Source organism: Denticeps clupeoides, chromosome 9 (assembly GCF_900700375.1).
Source record: "Denticeps clupeoides chromosome 9, fDenClu1.1, whole genome shotgun sequence".
NCBI lineage: Eukaryota > Metazoa > Chordata > Actinopteri > Clupeiformes > Denticipitidae > Denticeps > Denticeps clupeoides.
In genome coordinates this window covers 21,829,467-21,857,354 of record NC_041715.1, presented here as the reverse complement: position 1 = coordinate 21,857,354, position 27,888 = coordinate 21,829,467, and the positions used below count along the sequence as shown (strand labels likewise).

Sequence of the window (27,888 nt, the reverse complement as noted above, 5' to 3'; positions counted from 1 at the left end):
TGTACTGAGTGACAGAAAGAAATAGAAATTGCTTGCTGTACAGTAGACTCATACAGTGGCTGTTTACATATTATCAAAGCCAAATCTCTCCATTCTTCCTCACAGTATGCAAATAGCATCAAATAGACATTCAGCATTGACCTCAGTATAATGGCCAGTCATACTCCCACCGAAGATTGTCTTAATCCCATTCAGATCTCATAATCAATTTGACATGCCATTTAGAACATGTCAGAAAATAAATAAATTAATACATTTGATCAGAAATGAAGGGCGATGAGTGGTCATGAAGCAGAAGAAGCATGCTGCTGTAAAAACAAAGTTAACATACTCTACTCACTATAAGTTAGAGATATTGTGAGAGACTTAGTGGATGTCATACATGTGGTGTATGTTTCACTTCTGACATTTTTGACATAGGGAGGCAATTGTATTGGGGTGATAGACACACCTCATTTTGTTTTTTCCATGTAATGGTCTCATTCACTCATGGAGTGAAGCCCCAGAGTGACAGACTGCATGCACTCAGACATCGTTATGCAACTGGCCCATTTACAAGATGCGAGGGGTACTAGGGTTTCCAGACAAACCATTCGCAACCGACTACACCGCTTTGGCTTGAATGCTAGACGACTGTTGCAGGTGAGTCCACTGACAGCAAGACACCGCCATGAATATTTGCAGTTGGCACAAGACCCTGTGACCTGGACAATGCAGCAGTGCACCATGGTCTACCGTCCTGTTCACTGATGAGTGTCACGTGCAAGTCAAGGGTGCAAGTCCGAGGTGCAACAGTCTGGGCAGGCATCACATGTCAGCGCAAAACAGATTTGGTTATTGCACATGGCTCAGTCAAAGAACTATGTGTAGCACTTGTGGAAGAGTGGAATGCATTGCCTCAGAACAGCATCATGAGGCTAGTGAGGAGCATGAAATGTCACTGTCAAGCTGTCATTGTGGATTGACATTGTCAATTTTTGTTATTTGGGGCTATCCCTGTTATTGTCAAAATTTGGGGGGTAATTAATATTAAACTAATGAAAATGGTGTTTTTTCCTCATACAGTATTAGTAATATCAAAGGGAACTTGCTTATTTCATTCAATTTCAGAGGAAATAGGAAAAGCACTCATGTAAATAGCAGAATATAGATTTATAGATAGAATATAGATTTAATATGTGCAGATATGGTGACCTAATTTAAATAACTTAAATACATTTAAATTAATTAAAATAAAAGAAATTCTCAATTCTTTAGTGCTAAGGTGTTTAGCCCTGAATATTATATATTGCCAAGCCCAAAATCAGCAACATAGTAATGTAGAGTATAATAAAATCATTTAAACAATAGAGCTTGCATATGTGTGTTTGTTGCCACTATAATGCAGTGCCATCCTGTCCATGATTGATGATTCTTTCTGACTGAATTTACCCTTAGTTGTCACTGTAAAGGTGCTACATGCAATAATGTTTAGATTAGATTAGATTAGATTAGATAAGATTAAACTTTATTGTCATTACACATGTACAAGTACATGGCAACGAAATGTAGTTTAGGTCAAACCAGAATTGCAATAAGCAGCAAGTGCGGGATACAGGTCAAATAAGTTATGTATATACATAAAGTGATACGTGCAAGAGATGGAAAATAAGTTTGAAAATATTTATTAAAAAAGTGCAATGATTATGTGCAAAAAATGGGTAGTTCTGCAAAAATGGGTAGTAAGTGATTATCAGGAGTGTATTGGGGGGGCAGAGGAGTTCAGCAAGGAGACAGCTCTGGGAAAAAAGCTGTTCCTAAGTCTGCTGGTTCTTGTCCGTGGTAGCCTAAAGAAAACAGCAGAGCTGCATTGGCCGGGAATAATGTAGTCACCGCATTAACAAAATACTGGGTACAAAGCCTTATGATATGGAGTTCCCATGGCGGACATTGTGTTTGTCCAAGGAAAAATGACAGACCTGTAATTAAATCAGACTGCACCTCTGAGACAAAATTAAAAAAAGTTGGACAGAAGTGGTGGGGTGGCTGGTCAATAAAAGCAACAAGGAATAAATCAAGTCCAAAAAAAGAGGAACTTAAAGCGTATAACAGGCAGTGACAGTAACATATGTCTATTCGCCCTGCTGGAAAAAGCAGCAACATGCTGGTAGCTGGTTCTCTCCACAACCTTGCAGGTCCACACCACCAAATTAAGTAATTGCAGGTTGCCTGGGCAGCTGATGGACCTAAGCTACGACATGTGCAAGAGAATCTAGAATAATTTTAGAAATGGCACCACAAACCCTCTCTACAACTGACAGGATTTTGCCTTTGAGCCATAATGTATTGATGAGCTTCCTACATGTGTGTGAGCATTGTGTGGCATGGAGAGAGATTAATGTTGAAAATTCCCCCCTTCCATTTCTCCCCACAGTACTAACTAAAGAGACTCTGTTTTACCTTCATAATTCACCAACGTCCACATCTTAATTAACACCTACAAGACACAGGTAAAAAACAGCACTTATAGTCCCAGTGCAGAGCAGTCCCAGCAAATATTGTTCCAAAAATATTTTAACCTACACTTAACAGCTACAATGCATCCAGTAAGTATTCACAGCGCATCATTTTCTCCACATTGTGTTATGTTACAGCCTTATTTACATTTACATTTATGGCATTTATCAGACGCCCTTATCCAGAGCGACTTACAATCAGTAAGTTGCAGAGACAGTCACCCTGGAGCAATTTAGGGTTAAGTGTCTTGCTCTTAAGTGTCTTGCCACTAGACTACCACCACCCCTTATTCTAAAAATAGATTAAATTATTGTAGAATTGTAAACACAACACCCTATAATGACAATAAAAAAAGTTTACTTGGTTTAGGCAAATATATATTAAAAATAACAAAACTGAGAAAGTACATGTACACAAGCATTTGCCATGAAGTTGAAAAAGTGCAGGTGCATCCTGATTCCCCTGATCCCATTCGTTCTGAGACATTTACAGTCCAGCTTGCACCCACAAGGACCATGGATGGGCTCCTGAATAACAGGACTAGAAAGGACAGTTAAAGACAGTGAGTGAGCGATAGACTAACCTGTGTCTTTGTGCTGAATCTCCCAGTGTGACCTATCATACCGCGCTCAGTTTATCCAGGCACAGAGAATTATGAGTGCACAAATTGAATTATGCTAGAAGGGAAGGCCAGGTCTGGACCTGCATAAGGAAACAGCACTCACAGGAGTAATACAAAATAATGTAGAGGAGCTGTGTGTGTGTGTGTGTGTGTGTGTGTGTGTGTGTGTGTGTGTATTCACAGCACGTAAAGTGATTAGACCAACAAAGGAAATAAGTAAAATAATCTCTAAATATCCATTGAACAATATTATAACTATCAACTTACTGTATTGATTTTATACCCATAGTTTCAAAAATACCTAAAGATTAGTAAATTGCATACTATATTAGTATGATTTAGAGGCTGTTCACCACATGATACATAACGCTGGTATCAGTCACCCTGTGCTTATCTCAAATGGTAAGCCAAAGAAAAAAGGTGAAGGCAAGTCATTTGTTCCAACAGGTGAATAAACACAAGGATGTTGTTTTTTTTTTTACTGTGTCTATAAATGTTTATGTATGTGGGACAAAGGTTCTGTGCAGTTATCTCTGTGTTTATCTGTGTGCAGCTCCCCCTTCCAGTTCAGGTTAAAAGCTGTGGCTGGTACAAACATACAACTATGTACACACGCACAAATGCAAGTCTAATGCAGGTCAAGCACTCTTCTCACTGTCTTTCACACCTCCTCTAACTCTCATTTAATATGTTACCTCTTTTCTGTTATGTCTATTTGTTTTTCTTTTCAGCCCTGTTCCTAATTTATGAACGGTGGTCATATTGTTTTCCTTGCAATATTATAGCCAAGACAGTGACTTCACATCCGTATTTCCGTTTTTTTTTTCAACACCCACACCAATAAAATTGTGGATGTGTTGTACACAATCTTATGGTCTCAAATGTGATAACATTACCCTTTATTAGTTGCAAGAGCAGCAGAAATAAATAAAATCAAAAATGATATAAAAAGTAAAGTATGAAATATTTATAAAAATATACATGTCTATATGTGTCCCATATAGGCCCTTAATGGTTGGCCTTGGCTCTTCTGCGGGTTTCTGGGGCTGTGTCAAACGGCTCCATGGATGACGATGATAAGGCGGCTCCAGGGACCCCTGAGTAGAGTGGAGCTGTGGCCCAGATTTAGCCCTCTGAGCCATAAAAGAACACAGAAAGTACCCTCCTCCTCCTGCCATTATCACCATCAACAAAAGACCTCCAAGGAAAATCTCAGTCCAAATGAGAGTCTTGATTGGGACTGAGACTATATTTCTTAGTAAAACCAAATTAAGGTGAATTTGTTAAGTACTGTTTTTAAGAATTGGCATAAATGAAATATGAAATGAATGTGATATATTGAGTATTATCTACATGTGTATATGAAAATGTGAAGCAAAAATCCTCACTTGTATAACAACATGTATCAACTTATCCACATCATGTGAATAAAATAAACAAGCAAGAAGGACCTGACATGTCTGTTCAGCAAGATGGAAATAGCACACCTGGTTAAGATAAATTATGTTCTGATAATTGGGACATAATCTGTACATACATACTGTTCCAATAAAATAATGAATAATATTATAACACAAAAATATGCCCAGTTAAATAGTCATGGATATATAGAACCAATAATACAAATATGTGTAAAACTGCATGACTTGTTTTTAATAATACAGTTAAAATATCAAACAAGATGACTACAATAGAGCAAGGGTTGTGTATGTGTATGTGTGTGTGTGTGTGTGCATATCTCTCTAAAAATATTTTTCCTCATCAAAGATTGTTACAGTTTTTATCATGCTGTGCCCAAAACCGTGAATCAATCCTTAAAACATTTGATCACTAGTCACTTTTGCTAACTGCATGGCTGTACTTTCTACACAGAAGATAAGACAAAAAGCTTTGTGTTTAGGCAAGTCTGAGAAGGAACAGGGGTTGGGGGATGGATGGGGACAGGAGCAGCAGTCGTTCAGCCTCATTAGCTTTCACTGAAAACACAGTTCCAGTGGGCGCATGTGAGACTACACAGCCACATTCATATTTAACATCCCTTGAGGTCTCACACCTCCATCTCCAAAGGCAGTCAATAACGGGTTAGGGCAATGCCAGTATGACAGAACCTGCCTCACAAACATGCCATCTTTCAGAAAAATAATTATCTGCTTTTGGAGGGATATGGTGAAAGTAAATGTACAAAGGCTGGCTGTTTTTTTTTGTTTGTTTATGTTCTCATCAGCTGGACCGCACCAGAGTTGGCGATTTGATTAGAATCGAGACCACCTCTTTTTGTGGGTCTCAGAGCAGTTGTTTTGGTGTGCTCTAAAGTGCGATTACACCAGTGTTCACACCGGACGAAACAAACCGAACCAAGGGGGAAACAAGTTTGTTGAGTTTGAATGAAGCACACTTAAGCCTGTAGTTGTGAAAGCGTCCAAACACAATGAGATATTTAGATTGTGTTAAAGGCTGCTGACAACCCAAATCTAGATTTTTATTACATTAGGCCAAAGTCTGGTCTGCAGACGTTTCATTTGAGAAAAAGGCAGGATGACTGAACAGCAAACACACACTCAGACATGCTGTACACAGCTCAGGCTTCTATTCAGTTCACCATAATTTTCCATTAAAAAAAAATCAAGAGCCAAAGGGGTCATATCACTGAACATGTCTCTCCAAATATCTAAAACAAACACATACACCATTTTTCAAGAACGCCAGATGGGCGATTATGTATTTTGCTTGAAGACTTGAGTCTAGCATTCAGCTGAGCATTTTGCTGCATTTTAACAAGCAGAGCTTGGAGAACTGTAAGATAATTAGAAGTGAAAAAGGTTCTCTACTGCAGCTTTTTTGTTTCCTTATCCACAGTCTTGTGTTCATTCAGAGAGTATTGAGATATATTTAAAAGTGTAAATCTTCACCTTGGTGGATGGTTATTCTGTGGAAATAATTTGTAGCCATAAATGCATGCATGAATCATTCAGGTAAAAAGTGAACATGGGAAAACGTTAAAATGCCCTTATTAAATTAATCACACAGCTATAAAATGACAACTGGTATCATCTGTCACATTATCACTGTGATCATTTCTGATGTACTTTCTGATGCACTGATAATTCTAAATGTGGAAAATTTGAGACATCACAAACAATGGAGACACATTTGTATGCAGCATGACAGACAGAAATAGCCCCCATGCAAGCAAGGATAATTGTCACAGCCAATACACCTCCAGCCCACCAGAGAGCACCAGACCAGACAGAGAGACGGCGACCCGGAAGCGGAAACGAGAGCGAATTTTGAGTTGAATATACTTCCATAAACGCCAGCCTTATTTTTCCCACGCCGGACTGATTGATATCCATGACCACGACCTTTGCCTGTCCCCGACCTAGAACTTTGCCTGCCCCTCTTGTGACGACGATCTCTAATCGGATTCTCCAGTGTGACCATGACCTTCGCCCACCATTGACCTTGAGTTTGCCTGCCCCCTTTAGCTAATACGATCTTCCCTGTTACCCCCCACGGAGCCAGAGTCCCCCCTACACCCCCCCCCCCCCCCCCCCCCCCCACCGACCGCGCTGTGTCGCTTCCACGGCCACACTCCCGTCCCAGATCACCTCCGGCCGCCTTATCACCGGCCAAGCTCCTCCGGTCCTCCTCTCCCAGTATGACGACTACTCCACCCGCTCCAAGCATGCCTGCGAATGCGCCCCCGAACTCGGCCAGTGACAATAATATATATCACATTAACCAAAAACATACTGTATATTTATCATACAAAACAAAAATGGTCAGTTAAATTAATGATCAAATGTAAGCGGTGGGGTCACGACGTGAGACTCCACCTGTTTGTGACCTGTTTGTAAATCATCTGAATCAAAAAAGAGATTTCAAATTCAACTTTGAGCCAGTTCTGCAGTGGAGGAACATTTTAAGGTTTTTGGACGCTATAAACAGTAGAGAGTCATATTTAACATAATATATATGGAAGTGTGCTGTTTACAATTACAATACTGGCAAACAATGAAAATGCATTGACATTGTCTTTTCTCCATCATCACCCATCTTTACAGTATAGACAGGTGGCAAAAATCTGGACCACGAATAATTACAGTGAAATTAACGTTATTGAAATTTCGCTGCTCCATATCTATACTCCGTCCTCTCCTCCATCCTCTATCTGCACTGGATATCTCGAACCCCTCCTCACAAACCAGACAGCCGTCGCTAACAGCAAATCCAAGGAAAAAACGGTCCATTAGTGCGCGCAAAGTGGCCAAGTGACGCCCGGCTCCAGCGTGGGACAGCTCGCGTGCCCAACACAACATATCCTATATCATCAGCAAGCGGCCGAGCGCCTGATACGGTTTCCATGACGACGCGGACATCCGCCATGAAAGTGGGAAGAAATAAATGCGTTCCACGGACAAGAAGCTCGAGTGCGTTTCAGGCAGGAAAATATACCATATTTATACGATTTCTTTCTAAACCGCACCTACTAATCAACGCCTGGATGGTATACGGGGTTCCGTCACGTGGCTAAACCCGAAACGATATCGAGTTCCCGTCTTATGCTTTTGGTCTGTTTCCGGGCCTACCTTGCACTCCTGCATGCAGCTCCGCACGGAGTAGGGCTCCTGCTCGTATTTCTGGCTCAGCACCTCGAACTCGCGGTACTCCCGCTCAGCGCGCCGGTCGCGACGCTGGAAAGCTTGCACGCAGCGGCGGCACCCCGCTGCATCCGCAGTGGCCTCCAGACTGCAGTTCAACCCTGCACCCCGAAACCCGTAAAAAAGATCCAACAGGGAATATGTGTCACAAAAGGACAGATACAGATCGCTCAAGTTCCACTCGGAGAGCTCCCCGCACACACCCTCCGGGGCCGCGAAGGTGTAGCAGTGTTTGGAGAGGCTGTCGGGGTGGCAGCTTTCCAGGCGCCACACGGGCTGGGTAGAGTCGCCTATAAAAACTAGATCCCCGTCTGTGATAGGGCTGATTTGGGGGAGACGCTGGTCTGAGGGGTGCTGCTCTTTTGCACTGGTCAGCGTGGCCTCGGCGCAGGATCGCAGACGGTCAGAGAGCAGCAGGGTAAGGAAGAGGAGGGACGCTAAAGACAGGCGCCATCTCCGGGCCCTCTCTGTGTAAGTCAATGGCTTGTGGCTGTGTCGGGGTGCGCTCCGTGAGTTTAAGCCGTCGTCTAGCTGCCGACACGTCCGAGCGCCCCTGGTCATATTTCAGCGCAGCGCAGCACTGGCCGACTCCACCGTGGCGGCTCTTTTGCCACTAGACGCGTCGTTATTACGATCCCGTTAGCGCGTCCGCAGCGGTGAAGCCGTGCACCGTCACATTCCCAGTCCCCATGGTTGTCCTCAGCGCCAGCATCCCCTTTTCTCCTCGCACCTCTCTCCGCCGCTTCACGGGTCTGGTTAGGAGATGGCGAGAGCCTCCCGTGTCCTCGTCCGATTCTGGCCGGATCGGTGCTCGACTGCCACGGTCATGTTGGTGCTGGGCTAAGTTGCCGCCATGTTCGCGCTGAAGCACTTTTTGGGAGAGCGGGCTGATTTGCGTCATCTCCAGCGCTGCGCCCTCTCCATCCTGGCGCAGCTGCAGTTCTGCCTGCTGGAGGAGGCTGCCGCACACACGCTCATCCGGACAGTGACCGCATTTCTTAGATATGCGCCAGAGCTGAGGCGACAACGCGCAACAATTCATACTTCACTGCGGGTTATAAGGCAGCGAATAAGTCAGCAAGACACGAGAGGTGGACAAATCTGTCACTGAACACGTAATTTTCATAAAATATATCACCAAAATTATATTTATATTCATTATTTATTAATTATATTAATATGAAGACAACAAGCTAACATGTATTTACCTTCTTAAAATGTATTAAATATTAACAGTAATAATAATGATACATAACTTTTCAATTAGTCGCAGCGCTCCCCCTCCATGCCGCTTCCCTCCTTCATCTATAGGCCACTCAAGTGTCACGTATTGAGCGTGACACTCACTAGTCTTTTGTCACGCACTCCCATCACACGTTGTTTTTCTCATGAGGAAGAAAAATATGCCTAATATGCCCACTATCTCTCAGAATGTGGCACTGTAGCGCCTCACTATGAAACAAGCCTCTCCACTATGTCCTAGAACCTGTTATTACCAGCCAATCAAAAAAAGAAAGAAACTAGACAATAGCCAATTCGAATATAGCAATATTGTATCTTGGTAAAAATGCAACACAACAACCAATGAAAAGGAATCCTGGAATTCTTTGCTTGATTCTGTTACTTGTAAAAGGAGCCCAGTGGATAGAGTGGACAGCTTCCGATACCTTCACATCACGCAGGACCTGTCATGGTCCTGTCACATCAACACCGTGTTGAAAAAGGTCCATCAGCGTCTCTACCACCTCAGACGCCTGAGAGACTTTAGACTGCCCTCCAAGGTGCTTAGGAACTTCTACTCCTGCACCATAGAGAGCATCCTGACGGGAAACATCTCAACCAGGTTCGGGAACAGCACCATGCAGGACCGGCGAGGCCAACAGAGGGTGGTTCCATCAGCTGTCCAACAGGCACATTGCTTGCACGGAGCAGAAAGTGAACTTTTTCCATGTGTGTTGGTAGAGGGGTAAGCTACTGTACGTGTGTTTCCAGTAACCTTGGCACTGTGTTGTATTGTTGATCGATCAGCTCAGAAAAAGTCAAATTGTGTAAATTGTACACTGTAGTAAACATACACTACAATTACTCAATAAAATGAAGGCAAGCACATTACTTGCAATAATATTAATAAAATATAATTATGTTTGATTTTTATTTCTTTTCATTAAATTACACATACTATAATTATTCATTAAATATACTACAGTTACTCATTAAACATGTGTAGATTCCAATAGAAAACAATTTAAACAAACATATTGTGTTTAACTAACTGAAATCTTTAAATCTGTAAACAGGACAAATAAAAAATAATACATTTTGTATGTCAAATAATAAATTTTTTTTTTTTGTGTATCAGAAGAGAGCAGGCCCTGGCAACACCTTGAACCCCTTTCCATGCCCTCAATAACAATTGAAAAGTCCAGCCTTTTTGACCACAGCAATTGCCATCATGAGTCCACATTACTCCATGTTCTCAGTGTACTGCAACATTAAGTTGTTATTAGTCATAGCACTTCTCAACAGCCCATGCTGCTGATAACTGACTAAGCTAAAATCAAAAGGCTTGAGTATAACACTCCCACTTCTCTTCACCGGATCCATTTACATCAGCTTGAATGTCTGCTTATCCTGCTTACCAGAGAAATAGTTGTTGTGATACTGTGTAATAGTGGAAATATTCAATATATTTTCCATAGTCTACCAGGCTTGTACTGTTATCTTGGTGTGCGCAAGCAAAGCAACGACCAATGATATCACTTATTTAGACATCTCATTTACATCTAAGTGCTATCCTTATATCACTGAAATATTAAATGTATTATGGATTTATGAACAAAATCAAAAGGCTGTTCTTGAAGGACATGGCAGGGCATCACATCATTCAAACAAATCACTTCTACCTGACCAAAATGTTCTAATATTTAAGATTTGTAAATTAGGTTAAACATAAATTAAGTTTACATACGCTGAATTCTTTCATGAGATGTTCTCCATGTTCTCCTAGGTATTCAATAAGGCACCGAAGGACAACATCTGGTCTGCGAAACAGAAAAACATGCAGAGTCTTGGATACAAATCATTTAATAAATAAATAAATAAATAGATTTATCTGTGACAAACAGCTTTACTGTTTTGAAATTAAATTAAAGTGAAGTGATTGTCATGATTGACAGCCATGACAGGTGCCCGAGGAGAAGTGTGTGGAGATGGTGCTTTGCTCAGTGGCACTTCAGTGGCACCTTGGTGGCTCGGGATTTGATTACGGGTCTGTTTCTTTACCTGCTAGGTAACCACTGCTTCGATTCAAGATTCAAGATTGGTTTATTGTCATTACAACAGTATACACAGTATAACGTGTATTGAAATAATGTTTCACACAGAAAACATTCACACTAGATTAATCTAGATAAAATAATAAATAAATTTTCCACGTGATGTGGTAATTTCTAGAGCTGTGCGATTCATGACTCACCCGGGTTAATTGCCCGGATCCTTTAAATGACTCATGAGTCACGAATCTGAGGTCTCCATTGAACCGAATCCTTCGAAGACTCGTTTTCGCCCCCTACAGTGCAGGTATACATCCGCTAGGTATACATCCGCGCTAGGTATAAAAAATAAAGGTCTTTAGGAAATAAGAAACTAAAAGACACAAGAAAGAAGAAATATACTTATAAATCTAGTGTACAATAGCTTGCGTAGTATAGACCCATAGTATAGTTTTTGTATCTATTGTACCTCCAGCAGGTCCATTATCATTTTCAGTCTTTGTCCAAGTGCTCCACCTTTAGCATGAAATAGTGTCAGTAGCTTGTGAATGTGAAGATCCAGTGATGCCATAAATTTGGGCTCCAAATTAACTGTGGTTATTCTCTTAAATTCTTCATTGACCTGAACCATAAAGGCAACAAATTACAAAATATATCCCATTAGTTCAAAACAGATGTTTAAGAGGTTAACATTGAATCCATTTAAAATTAGACTTTGTACATTAACATGTAATTATAGTTAATTTTCAGATATGCTAATTTCTTAACTGGAATGAAATGAAAGTGAAGTGATTGGCATCGTGATGCACAGCACAGTACACAGTGCACTCAACGTAATTTGTCCACTTCTTTTAACCCAGCAGTGGGCAGCCATGACAGGCACCCGGAGAGCAATTCCTTAAATACAAAAACTCATCTGAACAGGTTCAAACAGGGCAGGTCTACGGTCCATCTTGGTTTGAACAGTTGGACACTGATTGATGAATTAATGAAGTTTGGCTCATTTTGTCCCTGACCATTTTTTCATTGTTCTTTTTCTTGGAATCAGTGATAAGCTCTTCCCTTACTTTCTCCAAGCTGTGCTCATCTTCTCCAGATGGGTAGGGTGGGAGGTAATTGACCTCTGCTCTTCTTGCCATTTTTTATTTTTGGCAGCCTTCTTGTCATTATGGTGTTTATCTTTCAGTGCATTCCATGTAACCTCTGGAATACCAAAGCATCTTAGCTTTGTTCTATAGTTTGCCATTTTGTATTTAAAGCTAGTCTGCCATCCACTCATGTCTGAGGAGCTCCCACTATTATTCAGACATGAGTGTGTCCTGATAAGTGCTTCTGCTACAGATAGAACTCACAGGGCAGATGGGTAAGCAGTGTATGTATAAATTGACTTGGCTAGTTTATCAAGAATGTCTATCTTGATATTTGGAATACTTAGCAATGCGCCGTCTTTCTGTAAACTTCGTTGGCTCTCTCAAGAATCATTTCAATTTCAACAGAGAATCGTGGAATTATGAATTCAGTAGGATTCAGTGGATTCTTCTCTTGGCTAACTGAGCTTGCAGATGAACTACATGAATCAAGGGAGGCTTGTTCAGTGTCACTTGTGGAGGTTGCATCAAGGGATTGCTCTGATATGACACCTTCACTGTATATGTCATTGTGTGATGGTATTCCAGATGGAATGAACCAGTTTCTCTATTATGTGACCAAAGATCACCCTGATCACTGTTGAATCCATGTTAAGTGGCCTAGTGAAAAAATTCTTCAAAAATCACAACACCACTAATGTGATACATCCATTAAGCATTATTACCCTCTGAGAAAAAGAGATGCCTTTTTAAATGTTTTATTCACAAAATCACATACATTATGTTTCAATGGGCTTTGACAGGCCCTACAGTTGACACCCGCCACACTTGACCCTTCTGCACACAAGGAAAAACTCTAGGAGAGAGAAAAATGAAAGAAAGAAACCTTGGGAAGGAGTGATACAAAGAGGGACTCCCTTCCAGTGTAGAGTGAGCCTGCAAATGGTGTCAGTGCAGGGTTTGTGATGATTTGTCCAATAAGAGAAAACAACCTACAGTTGTAGAAGTGGAGAAGTCCAGTGTCATGGTGTCCATTATGATGCTACTGGTCCATTTGAAGATCCCTGAAGCTGTAGTTGTTACGGTTGTGGTGGCTGTGGTGACCCTCTGGTTTGTTTCATGCTAAGTCGTCATTTAGCAGTTTTCAGGAACCTGGATTTATCTGCTGATTTCTTCACTGGAGTCACTGGAGTTCTTGCCAGTAGTCTGTGCGCTTGATTCAGTGTCTCAGAGAGAACAAGCAGAAGCAGTGGCAGACAGTGGCATTGTATGACTAATACTGAAATATGTGGTTATAGTGGAATATTTGTGCAACAGTGGCCCAGTAACCTAACCTAACTGCTCCCAGCTGTGACATTCTGTTCTTTGGGTACCAGTAGTGACCCCACACCCATTAATAAGACTATTTAGAGCTTTATAGGTCAAAAGTAAAATTTTGTAGTCAATCCTAAATTTGATGGGTTGGGGCTGAAGACTGGGGCGATGTGGTCAAATTTCCTAGTTCTAGTTAGAAGGAGTGGACCAACTTTTCTGCCTTGTGCATTGAGATGTTTCTTATTTTTGCAATATTTCGAAGGTGAAAGAATGCTATCCTAGTGATATTATCTACATGTAAATCGATTGAGAGACCTGCATCAATGAGGACTGTTCTGGCTGAGCAGTGTAATTTCTCAGCTCGTTCTGTTTGTTTAATTTGTAATATATTTTCTGTCTCATCGTCTTGTATTACTCGCCAGCACAGTAGACGGTACGTGAGTGACATCTACTGGACAGATTTGGTACTGGAAATTTCAGAGTTGGTTTTCTCAAAGACAGACGGAGGTTTGCCCTTGCTTGTTGAAGTGTGTACGGTGCAGTTTCTTGCGCTAGAAACCCTCAGAGTAGATACGTCTGTAAGTGATATCTGTTTACCGACACTTATATGTACGTATGCTGCCCTCGCTCTGGGTTTTCTAGTCTCCACCAGCTAGACAGCGAGATAACGATGCTCCAATAAACAGACTTGTATTTGCTTTTCTGTGCTGATTTATTGAAGAATGGCCTCTGACCATTGCCTTCTCTATGACCATCAAAAAAAGACAAATCTTGTCCAAAGCAACAACATTCTTGCTCAATACGGGAATGCTTCGGCACTATGTTCCGCCATCTGGATTCTTATTGCCCCGTTTTCAGAGTAACCAAAAATAATATTACGAGACAGCCACTAGAGGGAGCTATAGGCCAACTTACTGCCTGCACAAGGCAGAATACTCCCCACCTAGTACAATATAATTGTGCTAATTACATGTAACCTTCTACATGAACATTTGAACAGTTAAAACAGTGTACAGGCCTAGTAACCTTATTTATCATCTGATAAAAGCAAAACCATATCAGCAATGGGTCTCAAAAACACTTTTACATTGCCGTCTTTTACAATTTTCACTTCTGCTTTTCGAACCTTATTGTCCTTGCTCTCAAAGGTTCTCACAACCTTTCCCATAGACCAGTCATTTCTATGTGTGAGAGCATCTTTCAATAACACAATGTCACCAACATTTATGTTTGGCTTATCATCAGTCCATTTTCTTCTTTGCTGTAGAGTCAAAAGGTATTCACTTTTGACTGTTTCCAAAAAGAGTCTGCCAGACACTGCACTTGCTTCCATTGCTTTGTGTAGAGGTCTGGAGGTGCAAAGCTTCCTTCACTTTCGAGAGCTCTCAGATATGCCACTGCTCCTATGGCCATGGTGGAGGCATCTGAAAATATGCACAGCTCCTTTTTCACTGCAGTAGCCTGTGAGAATGGAAGATAACACCTTGGTATCTGTAGCTGCTCAAGATCCTTCAATGAGTCCCTCCATTTGTTCCATTCCTCTTCTCTATCCACAGGAAGTGGTTCATCCCAGTCCTCTTGCCCTGTAGATAGTTCACGGAGAAGAGCTTTTCCCTGCATTGTGATGGGTGACACGAAACCTAGAGGATCGTATAAGCTGTTCACAATGGCCAAGACACCTCTCCTGATGAATGGTTTTTGTTCAGTAGTGACGTGGAAGGTAAAGCAGTCATTTTCAAGGTTCCACAGTACCCCTAAACTCCTTTGCAAGGGTATGTTGTCCTTTTCTAAATCCAAGTCTTTTAGATCCTTTGCTCTCTCTGCAGCAGGAAATGCTTCCACTACTTTATGGTCATTAGAAGCTATTTTGTGTAGCTTTAGGTTTGATTGCGCCAGCATGCTTTGCGCACTTGTGAGGACCTTGATAGCTTCTTCTGCTGTTTCTGTGGACGCAAGGCCATCATCCACATAAAAGTGTCTCATGACAAACTGCTTTGCATCATGTCCATGCTCCTTTTCTCCCTCGACTGCAGCACGCCTCATGCAGTGAATAGCTAGAGCTGGAGAGGGACTGTTTCCAAACACATGAACCTTCATCCTATAGTCACAAATGCCTTTCTTAGGATCATTGTCTTCATACCAAAGGAATCTTAAATAGTCCCTATGATCCTTTCTCACTTCAAAACAATAAAACATTTGCTGTACATCAGCTGAAAACGCTACAGGCTCCTTCTTGAAACGCATAAGGACACCTAGTAGTGTATTGTTTAAGTCGGGTCCACTTAACAATACCTTGTTAAGGGAATGTCCTTCAAACTCTGCACTTGAGTCAAACACAACTCTCAACTGGTCTGGTTTCTGAGGGTGGTACACACCGAAGGATGGTAAGTACCAGTGTTCTTTGTCTGAGTCCAAAGGAGGTGCGAGCTCCGCATGGTCATTGTCCAGCATGTTTTGTATGAACTCTATGTACTGTCTTATCATTTCTGGGTTGCGATCCAGTGTTTTTCTGAGGCACTGGAGGCGTTTAAGTGCTTGCATTCTGTTACTTGGAAGCTGTGGTCTCGGACAGCGAAATGGCAAAGGTGCCACCCAGCTATTTCCTTCGTTTTGATACACTTCCTTTTCCATAATATCAATGAAGTCCTTGTCGTCCGCTGACAGAGCCGGTTTGTCATCATCTGTTGTTGTGTGAAAAACCATTTCTCCAAGTTGGTTAGCGTTGTTTTGAGGGGTAGATGTGGTATTACACTGGTAGTTGTAACCACCTGACTCCTTGATCTGGAACGTGTTGGGGTATGGGCAGAGATAAGAAGCACGGCCGTTCTGAAGAACATGTGTTTTGAGAACCTTCACATTAGTTGGTTTATGCATCTTCCCCATGCAGACTTCCCCAACTATAACCCAGCCTAAATCTAGACGCTGTGCGTAAGGCATGTTGTGTGGCCCATTGATTTTCTCTCTCACCTTGTGTACCTGTATAATGTCTCTTCCCAAGAGCAATAGAATAGGTACTTGTTCTTCTACAGGAGGTACCTTTTCAGCTATCTTCTGCAAGTGTGGAAACTTCATAGCAACTTGTGGAGATGGGATCTCTGTTCTGTCATCTGGAATCATGTCACGTTCGATCAGATTTGGAAGTGGGAGCTTAACTCTGCCGTCTACTGACTCAATCATAAAGTTAGATGCTGTTCTTCCAACATTATCCAACATTCCTGAGCATGTTCTGAGTTTGTAGGTGCTTGAGTATGTCTTCATATTGAAAAGCTCAAAAAACTGAGACTTAGCTAGTGACTTGTTACTTTGTTCATCAAGCACTGCGTACATCTTTTTTGCCTGTTCTCTTTTGCCGTCTGGATAGACTAACACAGGGCTTATTTTTGAGCAGGAATGTGGTCTATCTGCATCACCACAGATTTCTGTGCATTTAGAAACGACTGAGACATTCAAATTATCCTGTGTCTCCCCACCATCCTCTTTATCGGCCTCAGTACTCTCAGCTGGAGCAGGGGGTGGACCTGGATGCAGCACTGCCAAGTGTCTGTCGCTGCCACACTCTGTGCATTTTATTTGCACCCTGCAATCCCTTGCTAAATGCTGAGTAGAGCCACAACATTTAAAACAAATTCTGTTGTCCTTTAAAAATGTCTTACGCTCGTCCATGGGTTTTGCTCTGAAGCTTTTACACTTCTTAAGTGGATGAGGCTTCTTATGTATAGGGCACAACTTGTCTGGACTCTCTGTAAGCACACTGTACCTATTTTGAGCTCCACTAGCTTCCGTAGGGATGTCTGTTTTGTGTACATTAACCACTTGCCTGTTGCTGTCTTTAAAGCTTTTCTCTCTTCTGAAGTTGGTGTTAGCAGGAGGTATGATGACAAAACTTGGGTCGTTTCTTATTTTGGCTTGTTGTCTTACAAACTTTGAAAAGGTGCTGAAAGGGGGAAAGGCGACTCTGTATTCCTCCTTGTACTTTGCTCCTGTTGCAATCCATTTTTCCTGTAATCCATAGGGTAATTTGTCCACAATGGGGTTGACTCCGCGAGCCGTGTCCAAATACGAAAGTCCCGGTAGGTATCCTCCATCTTTTGCACATTCAATTTCCTGCAAAACATCACCCAACTCTCTTAACTTTGTGTTGTCTTTGCTGTTGAGTTTAGGAAACTGATCAATCTTTTTTAGCAGTGCATTTTCCACTACCTCAGGAGATCCATAACATTCTTCGAGTCTTTGCCACACAAGTTCGAGAGCTGCTGCTGGGTTGAACACGTGTGCTGAGCGAACTCTTTTGGCCTGCTGACCAGACTCAACTCCAAGCCACTTAATCATTACATCTAACTCTTCTTGAGGTGTAACCTGCAAATCTTTAATAGCATTTTGAAATGACGCCTTCCATGCCCAGTAGTTCTCTGGTTGGTCATCAAACTGCAAGGGTCCTGTACTTAACATTTCTCTCCATGTCAAGTACCTTGTAATGTCCTGTACACCCTGTGTCTCTGCTGATGTGTGAAAAGTGTCGTACGGATACAGTTTGGGGGGATTCAGTCTCCCTTTCTGCTGTGTTTGGTCGTCCACTTTGATCCCGACCTTCTCTGCCTTGTGAGAGCTGTTATTTTTCATTACTGTGTACATATCCTTTTCAGTTTGCTCATGTGCAGCTTTGTGATGGGCGGATGGATCAACTTGCAATGCGAATCCTTCATAGCAAATGTCTGAATGTTTTTGTACGTACTCTGCTGTGCGTTGTACTGGACCGACAGGTGTTCCCTCTATATCCTGACTCAGTACGCTTTGAGAGAGCCTCCTCCTCTTCATAAACTGCAGCCTCAGCTTCAGCAACTGCAACAGCTTTTTCACAACTCAAAACATGTAAATGAGCCTCAAGTTCCGTTTTCTGTTTCATTATGGCTGCTTCTTTTTCTGAATATGCTAACTGCGCACGTGCAGCTACTGCCTTTGCCCGTGCTTTTAGTGCTGCAGAACTTGTTGTGGAACGTTTGGATGCATGCGAGCGAGAAGACCTTGACTGTGTGTCTGTGTAACTCGCGTTATCCTTGTTCTCAGTGTTATCCAATTGTTCTGTTTCCATTTGGTCTTGTATTTTTTCCTCTTCTAGAAGAGCCAAGCCATATTGATTCCCCGATCGAAGGCTCATGGTTGGTGTGCTGGATATCACCTCCTGGTTGTGCTCGTTGCGCTAGTTGTCTTTTTACTATGCTGCCCTCGCTCTGGGTTTTCTAGTCTCCACCAGCTAGACAGCGAGATAACGATGCTCCAATAAACAGACTTGTATTTGCTTTTCTGTGCTGATTTATTGAAGAATGGCCTCTGACCATTGCCTTCTCTATGACCATCAAAAAAAGACAAATCTTGTCCAAAGCAACAACATTCTTGCTCAATACGGGAATGCTTCGGCACTATGTTCCGCCATCTGGATTCTTATTGCCCTGTTTTCAGAGTAACCAAAAATAATATTACGAGACAGCCGCTAGAGGGAGCTATAGGCCAACTTACTGCCTGCACAAGGCAGAATAGTACGCTTATGTAGCTTTAAGAAATGTATGGGTTTGGAAAATGTTACGTTTGATAATGTTAAACAGTGTTCTTTTTCATGTTAGCATTACTAGCCTGATGTGGATTCACGTTTGTTAACGTACTAGCATGTAAAAGCAGAAGTTTTGCTTAATGTATATAGCTGTTTACTCTATGTAGTGAAAGATTGTTTTTGTGTTTCTTTAGTTTTACGGTGGGATGAAAGACATCTGTGTGAAGTCATAACTTGTTGGAACAAACAAAATATAAAGTGAAAAGTCAACTGAACAAGTGTGCTTGGGCTTCATTCAAACCGTTTGCTATCTGCCTATACATTGTTGGGACACATCGTTAGGGCAGAATAAGGACACCTAGATCCTTTACTTCAATACTTGGTGAGATAGAAAGGCTATCCAAAGTTATGATATATTATGTCTGGCTGCTTGAGAGCAAAGTACAAGAGCTTCTGTCTTATCAGGGATTAACAGAAGAAAGTTGGTGAGCATCCACTGTCTAATGTCCTTCAGACAATTCTCTATTCTGTTCAGCTGCTGCCTCTTATCTGGCATTGCTGATAAATACAACTGTGTGTCATCAGCGTAGCAATGAAGACTAATACTGTGTTTTCGAGTGACTTCACCTAGAGCTAACATGTATAAGGAAAATAGTAACGGGCCTAGGACAGAACCTTGTGGAACACCAAACTGTACTTTACTATGTGAAGATGAATCAACATTGATGTCCACAAACTGATACCGATTAGTCACATATGATCTGAACCGTACAAGGGCTATTCCCCAACAACATTCTCTAACGTAGAGAATAGCGATCCACATCCAGCTAAACTCCAGGGATTCAAACCGGCAACCTTCTGATTACGGGGCCACTTCCTTAATCGCTAGGTCACCACTGCCACCACGACCATCACTAAATCCTGATTGATATACTTAATGGATATAGCGCTCAGCTGCTGGGCTTGTGCTAAGCAAAGTGTTAAACATTTTAAGGATAGGATTTATAAAATTGGGTTCTACTTGTTTAAGGAAACTTGTAGAAACTTCATGCGGTGGTCAGCTTGTAGAAACTAATCGGTGGTCAGCTATTTGAAGATTATTTTCCATAGTAATATCAACAGAGCTGTTTATTGTGCTTTTAATATTATCTCTATTCATAACAATTTTAGTATTAAAGAAATTCATAAAATCGTTGCTACTATGATGATATTGAGTGGTAATATCGGTTTCTGTCTTATTCCTGTTTAGCTTGGCTATAGTGTTAAACAAGAGTCTGGGATTATTTTTGTTCTTGTCTATTAACGAGGAGAGATCGCGCTAAGAGCCTTCCTATAATTAAGGAGGCTCTCCTTCCATGCTATTTGGAACACATTCAATTTACTTCGACGCCATTTACGTTCTAATTTCCGGGTGGTCTTAATTCAGTTTTTATCTCTTACTTTCTTCCTTTTGAGGGGATCAACATTATCTAATGTACAACTCAGTGTAGCGTCTGCGTAGGATCACAGATGGTCGATCTTCAAAGAACCTTTTAACCTTTGACATTTACAAAACTCTACCCTGGAAGGGGGTCCCTCTCTGTATCACTCCTTCCCAAGGTTTCTTCCTTTCTTTTTTTCTCTCTCCTAGAGTTTTTTTTGTGTGGAGTTTTTCCTTGTGTGCAGAAGGGTCAAGTGTGGGGGGTGTCAACTGTAGGGCCTGTCAAAGCCCATTGAGACATACTGTATGTGATTTTGGGCTATATAAGAAATAAATGTTGTTGTTATTTACATATAAATTACAAACCTGGACCCTCAGCCTTACCCCACTGTCACAAACATGATGCTAAACAGACTGGGTCTGCAAACTGCTCATTGGGGTTCCAAGCTTCAAAGCATTCCATAAAGACCTCCTGCCTGGTCCCACCTTTGCAATACACAATCACGCACACACTTAAACACATTGTCTGTATCTTGTGCTAGGAATATGCGATTATAAGTGGATCCCGTATATGCACGCGTTGTGTGTACGTTCCCTTGTATGAATTATACTAGTTACAACTTTCTATTTTGCATTAGGTAAACTCAAATTACCTATAATTAAGTGTATAAGTGTATCTCTACTTTCCTACCTCCTAAAGGTCCCTTTCTTGGTGTCAGAAGGAACTTCTCCTTATTACTGAAACAGTGATGCATACTACGTGATCACAAAATGCATCATACAATTTCTATAAGGTAAAAATGGTAACTGCAACGAGCTACAGTTTCTCTCTGGGCCAGCCATAAAAATTCCAATCAGTCGTAAACCCAGACAAAGGAAACGTCTCCCGCCAGGAGGCAGTGGTGGCCTAGCGGTTAAGGAAGCGGCCCCGTAATCAGAAGGTTGCCGGTTCGAATCCCGATCCGCCAAGGTGCCACTGAGGTGCCACTGAGCAAAGCACCGTCCCCACACACTGCTCCCCGGGCGCCAGTCATGGCTGCCCACTGCTCACTCAGGGTGATGGGTTAAATGCAGAGGACAAATTTCACTGTGTGCACCATGTGCTGTGCTGTATCACATGTGACAATCACTTCACTCTATTACTCTATTAAATTCACACTTGTGATTGGCCATTCATGTGATTTTTTTCAACACTTTGTTAAGCTCACCTCTTGGGCTTACTCTTTGGAAAGTTTACCTTCAAGGAAGACCTCCAGCTCAAGACCTAAGGATCGAGGATCGTGACCCTACTGCATCAGGACTCTTTTGCATGAAACAAAGACCAATGCAAGTAACGTCTATAACTATTTAGATGCACGTTTGAACCCCTTTTTAAGGTGAACTTTGATTCTCTGACGATTCTCATTAGGCTGTGGTTAATTGATGTGTAATACTGCCATTCTCTTTTCATCACTTTCCTTTACCCTGTATGTATATGTTTGTCTAATTGTTGTATGTTAGCTATAGCCGTGTTTATTAAATTCTTTAAATTCACAATCGTTTGTTTCTGTGTGCTGCTCACAGCTGAATCACTGAACGTTGACCTTTTAAGCTACATGCTAAATTACTGCTAGCACGCAGAGTGGGAAAGCTACCTTTCCTGGCAAAAGGGGGGATAATCGTTCCCAGAATTGATAAATAATTATATTATCTGCTCCGTGGACTGACAGATCAAGTAATTGTAACATTAATTCTGCTACAGCTTATCCCAAAATCTAATCTAAATGTTTATTATTAATTATAACCAGTTATAATTAATTATAGGTATTTCCTTTTGAGCGAATTCGTTACATCAGTGTTAATTCTAGACATTTGGTCGCTTGGTTAAATTCAGCGGGGTCTTACAGTGAGTTGATCAGTGCTGATAAATCATATAAGACATATTTTAAAAGCAATAAGGAAATGATTATTTCAGATTGTGGAAGAGTGACTGTCTTCTATATTTATATCAATCTTATATCAATACACTACAAGCTAGCTACACTCCGACACACGCTCTCAGATCTGTAAATAAAATGAGACTGAACATTCCCTCTTCACGGGGTCTCTGTTTCCAATCAACTCCTTTGTTGTCCCTGGCTGGTGGAACAACTTGCCCGGCTCCATTCGACTAGCCGAGACTACTACCACCTTTAAGAAGCAGTTGAAAACCCACTTATTCAAAAAGTATTTTAAATGAACACTTACACAAACAAGCACACACACTGCACAAAATTAAAAAATGTTCCTCGTCTAGCACTTTCCGAGCATGTTCTTTTTCTGACAAGTTAGGCCTTATCAGGGCTCTCAAAATCTATAGAAATCTAACAAGAATTGCTGGTGTCTTCCTCTTGTAAGTCGCTTTGGATAAAAGCATCTGCAAAGTAAAGTAAAGTAAAATTTTTAAACTCTCTGAGGGGGGAGAAGCGGTTCTTAAAGTGAACCAGTGAGTGGCGACCTGGTGGTGGGGGAGCTTGGCAGTTGGCCCAAGTAGCTTGCTTCTGTGATTTATGCCAAGCCGTCACCCAACTATCCTGCTCTCCAGAGGGCACTACTGGTACTGGCGCCGGAGTAGAGACACTTACCGGCTCCTCTTACCAAGCACTGAATTTCTTAGCAATTAAGTAAACACTGCCTTCCAAGATCAACATGTATATGATCTCTATGAAGTCTGGTAGGCCTGCTGTGGATCCATATGGCAAGATCATTCCAGCTGAATAACCTATTCCATGGTATGTCATAGAGTTTGACATCTGTACACTTGAGGAAACTGTTTCTGTACAGACTACTGGATTTCCACAAGTAGTACTTCCAAAGGCAAAGAGGACACTTTACTGATTACCAGGGCAGGCTTGGGGAAATTTGTCTGCCAATTGTAATCAGTCATCACCTGATGTTTTGTAGAAAGTTACTGCTGTTTAAAGACTGAAAGAGGATATGCTCTCTGCTTTTGTGTGTAACAAATCTACCATATTCGTTTGTCTTAAATGTGCATCCTTCAAAAACACACTGTAGAGTTCCATAAGATTACATCAAGACAAAGGACTGAGTTTCCCACATCTACAAATTCCTGTGCTGTTGTCACGTTGGCGAGCTGATAAGTAAGCGCAGAGACGGGACATTCTGAAAACAATGATTTATTAATAAATACAAATAAACATGGTGCGATGGCCGAAAACAGGGACAATAAAGGGGAGAACTAAGGCGAGAAGGGGAGAACTGATTGTCAGAATTCAAACTACACACATAAGTTGCAGAGTCTACAAAAGAAAGTCGGTTCACCAAAATGTCGCCGCCACTAGTTTGCATGTTGCAGTTAATGTGAACGTCTAGTGTACTGGGGTTTTTTATACACACCTGAGACCTAATTGATCCATTATTAGTCACAGGTGAAGCTCATATGACAATGCGACAACACTTATGTCTCAATGGGCTTTACCAAGCTTTGAGTATTAGAATACTTTTTGACAATTTGCACTGAAACATTATTAAAAATTTGCCATTTCTTGCAAAAAAAAAAATCTGTACAGGTTAAAAATAAGGCTTTGGTTAATTAAAGCTAGGACAGCAAAGTAGGTTAAGATTGAAGACACAAAAATCATATGTGAAATAATTGTCTGGTTAAAATGACTTACTGTAATGTCATCACTATCATGTGCGTCTTCAGATCTGTTGTTAGAGTAATCCTGATCCTGATTCTGCTGGTAAACATTAGGGGGCAGTGGTGGCCTAGCGGTTAAGGAAGCGGCCTCGTAATCAGAAGTTTGGCAGTCTGAATCCAGATCCGCCAATGTGCCACTGATGTGCCCATGAGCCAAAGCACCTTCCCCACACACTGCTCCCCAGGCACCTGTCATGGCTGCCCACTGCTCACTAAGGGTGATGCAAGTATTAATTTGATTATTTGCAACACCCATAATGGATGCCATTATGTCTAAAAAGTCCAAGCTTTTGCCCAGAAACTTGGTCAATTAGTAATAAAGCCCACATTGTTTTTGGCACCAATCAGATAGTCAGCTATTAATGGCAATAATCTATAATAAATTGGGACCAGAGCATATTACTGCCTCAGACATCTGTTTTGCTTGTTCCAGTATACAATTATTTTTGGTGATAGCTTTATTCTACATTAAATGTAAATTCATTTCATTTGCAGAAAGATGTCATTAAAACAAGTAAACATACACATTTTGTTGTGTGCACCGTGTGTGTGTGTACAAACTGTGCTTGCTGTGTATCACAATAACACAATGATCACTTCACTTTTGTCACGTCCATGCGGGCATGACGCGGTGGGTGAACGGAGAGGAGGACGAAGAGTGACGAGGAATGACGAGGAATAGAGGACGCTTTCACCTGACATCACGGAACAGGGGTTTAATGGTGAATCACAGGACAGGGGAGACATCCGAGACGAAGACACTAGTGAACACGGAACATAACTTCAAAGACCTGACAGCGGACAGAAACGAACAGGGCAGCTTTATACAATTAATACAGGTGAAAACGATTAGGGGACATTACACATGACAACAATGAAACTGTTGTAACCCCCATTTTGGACTGGATCCTGACAGAATCCCCCCTTTTATGGCACGACACCTGGCGGGCCAGATGGAGCAGTCCATGAAGGAAGGGGGAAAAGTCCATACACAGTCTGAATGGTTCGAGTGGAACGGAATCGACTCCAGGAGAGAAAAGATGATGAACAGGGAGGAATGATAAATTACTGAATGAATGAATGGTCCGTTATTCCAGATGGACGAGCGGGGGATGTCCACCATTAAACCCCTGTTCAGTGATGTCAGGTGAAAGCGTCCTTCATTCCTCGTCATTCCTCGTCACTCCACGTCCTCCTCTCCGTTCACCCGCCGCGTCATGCCCGCATGGACGTGACAACTTTCACTTAAAAGTTGCATTATACACTATAATATGTGTTAATAAAGGAGATTTTCTGAGCAACATCAGAATGGAAATTGCGTGTGTACGATAGAATGAAAATAGGATAATTTTAAGATGATCGAACCATACTTCAACCTTTAGGATCTGGCAACACTGAAAAACATGCCATTATAAAATACACTGAAACAACACAGCCTTCAAACAGGAATGGATTAAAAAGATTTAACCTGCTACTGCCATTATGGGTATCGGCCTTTTCCCGACCTCTCTAGCAAATTCTTGAAAGACAAAATCGTATAATACTGAGACAGGCACAAAAGGCATTTGAAAGTGAAAGCATCCATATTTTTTTTTCTAAAACTTTGAAAAAATCTCTCAAATAAGGCCATGGCAAAGGTCTGGCAAACTGGACTATTGCAGCTCTGTATCTTAGTTTTGATCTAACAAGTCAAATATAATAGGCATATATAAGATCGTTTGTTTCCTCAGATTTAGTCCATTGATTACTACAATTCATACTTCATATTATTCATATTATTATTATTATTTCTACTATTATTACTATTATTACGTCCGGCGCATTTGTGTGTGGCTGCCTGTTACGGTAGCTCTACTCATTTTTGAGTTTTTATTTTCCTCTTTTTCTCTGTAACTTTTTTTATTCATGTCTCAATAACTTATTTTAACACCATACACCACTGTCTTTTACTATTACTGGTCATTTTTATCTGACATTTTTTACTTTTCTCATCTATGTTTGGTGACATGACGTGTGGCTTCTTTGTTTACATCAGCTGTTTGCTCTGCGGCCTGCAGTGGTGCTGCTGGAGGACAGACCCGACATCCACAGCAAGCTGAGGAGGAAGAGAAGGAGCACCATCGTACAAGAAGGAGACGTTACAGACCATCTGTCTTTTCTGTAGTGTAAGATCTCTCACTACTAAGATGGACGAGATAACCCGATACCAGATGGAGTACCGGCAGTGTAGCATCATGATGCTAATGGAGACCTGGCTAATAGCACTAAGATCCCTCTTTTAATATTGGGTGTTTTTAATCATGCATCACGGGACTCCACACTACCCACCTTCACCCAGTATGTGACATGCTCCAACAGAGACAATAAAACATTACTGAATGACAACACAAAAAAGGCATAGTAAAAAAGGCATAGTGTTCATCACCCCTTTCTCCTCTGGGAAAATCAGATCACAACCTAGTGCACCTTGTCACCCGCACAGTAAAGAAATGGCACTTAAGGACTGTTTTGAGCCTACTGTGTGGGACATGCTTTGTGATGACCACAGGAAGGACATCCACAGCCCTGTCACCTTTATCATGAACTAGATTAACTTCTGTGTGAATAACACCGTACCCACCAGGACTATGCGTTGCTTCTCCAACAACAAACCCCGGAATAGCCCATAAATAAAAGCAGTCCTCAAGCAGAAGAGGAGGGCCTCCAAATCTGGAGACGAGGAGCTGAAAAGGGTGCATGGGAGCTGAATCAGCTGATTCACTCCCTGTCTGATCAGGGAGGGAAAAGACAGCTATAGGTAGAGGATAGAGAACCAGCTTAAGCACAATAACATGAGAAAAACTTCCATCAGTTTATTTGTTACAACCATGGGATCATGGTCATTACCTAAATATAAATACACATAGGCCTAATGCTTAAAACCTCAATCAGTTAAAACTCTGCAAGCAAGCTCTTTATAACTGATGTCTAAACTATGAAAAAATTGTCAAATATGAAAATTAATAATGAAATATTGATAGCCATATAATGAAATGACTAACTTTACTTTTACTTTACTTTACTTTATTTAGCAGACGCTTTTATCCAAAGCGACTTACAAGAGGAAGACACCAGCAATTCTCGTTTGATTTCTATATAATATTGAGTTTACAAACTAAGAGCCCTGATAAGGCTCAGACTTGTCAATGAAGAGCATGCTCAGAGATTGTTTATATTTATACATTTTTGTATTGTTTGTGCAATGTGTACGCATGTGCGTGTGTAAGTGTTAGATTTGTCTGTAATATTTTTTGAACAAGAGGGTTTTCACCTGCTTCTTAAAAGTGGTGATAGTCTCGGCTAGTCGTGTGGAGGAGGGCAGGTTGTTCCACCAGCCAGGGACAACAACGGAGAACAGAGAAGATTGGAATCGGAGACCCAGTGAAGAAGGAATTTTTAGTCTCCTTTCGTTTGCAGATCTGAGAGAGCGTGCAGGGGTGTAGCTAGGTAGTAGTGTGTTGATGTAGGAGGGCTCAGTTCCATTTACAGCCCTGTAGGCAAGCATCAAGGATTTGAACTCAATGCGAGAAGCTACCGGGAGCCAGTGGAGGGAGGTAAGAAGAGGTGTAACATGGGTGTATTTTGGCTGGTTGAAAATGAGACGGGCTGCCATATTTTGGATAATCTGGAGTGGTTTTATGGTGACTGCAGAGGCTCCAGCCAGGAGAGAGTTACAGTAGTCGAGTTTGGAGATGACCATTGCCTGGACGAGGAGCTGCATAACTAACGTTATGTGCTTAGCTGCTAATTGC

At 41.5% G+C, this 27,888-nt stretch overlaps 1 protein-coding gene across 1 annotated transcript in view; it reads right to left on the bottom strand.

The window, feature by feature from the left end:
* Window positions 1-8,816, bottom strand: part of nalf1b (NALCN channel auxiliary factor 1b) — a 90,869-nt gene extending 82,053 nt beyond the window's left edge. The window contains exon 1 of the mRNA XM_028990844.1: window positions 7,708-8,816. Coding sequence (XP_028846677.1) covers window positions 7,708-8,340 — 633 coding nt within the window. The 5' untranslated portion in view covers window positions 8,341-8,816. The remainder of the gene's footprint in view (window positions 1-7,707) is intronic.
* Window positions 8,817-27,888: the final 19,072 nt, after the last annotated feature.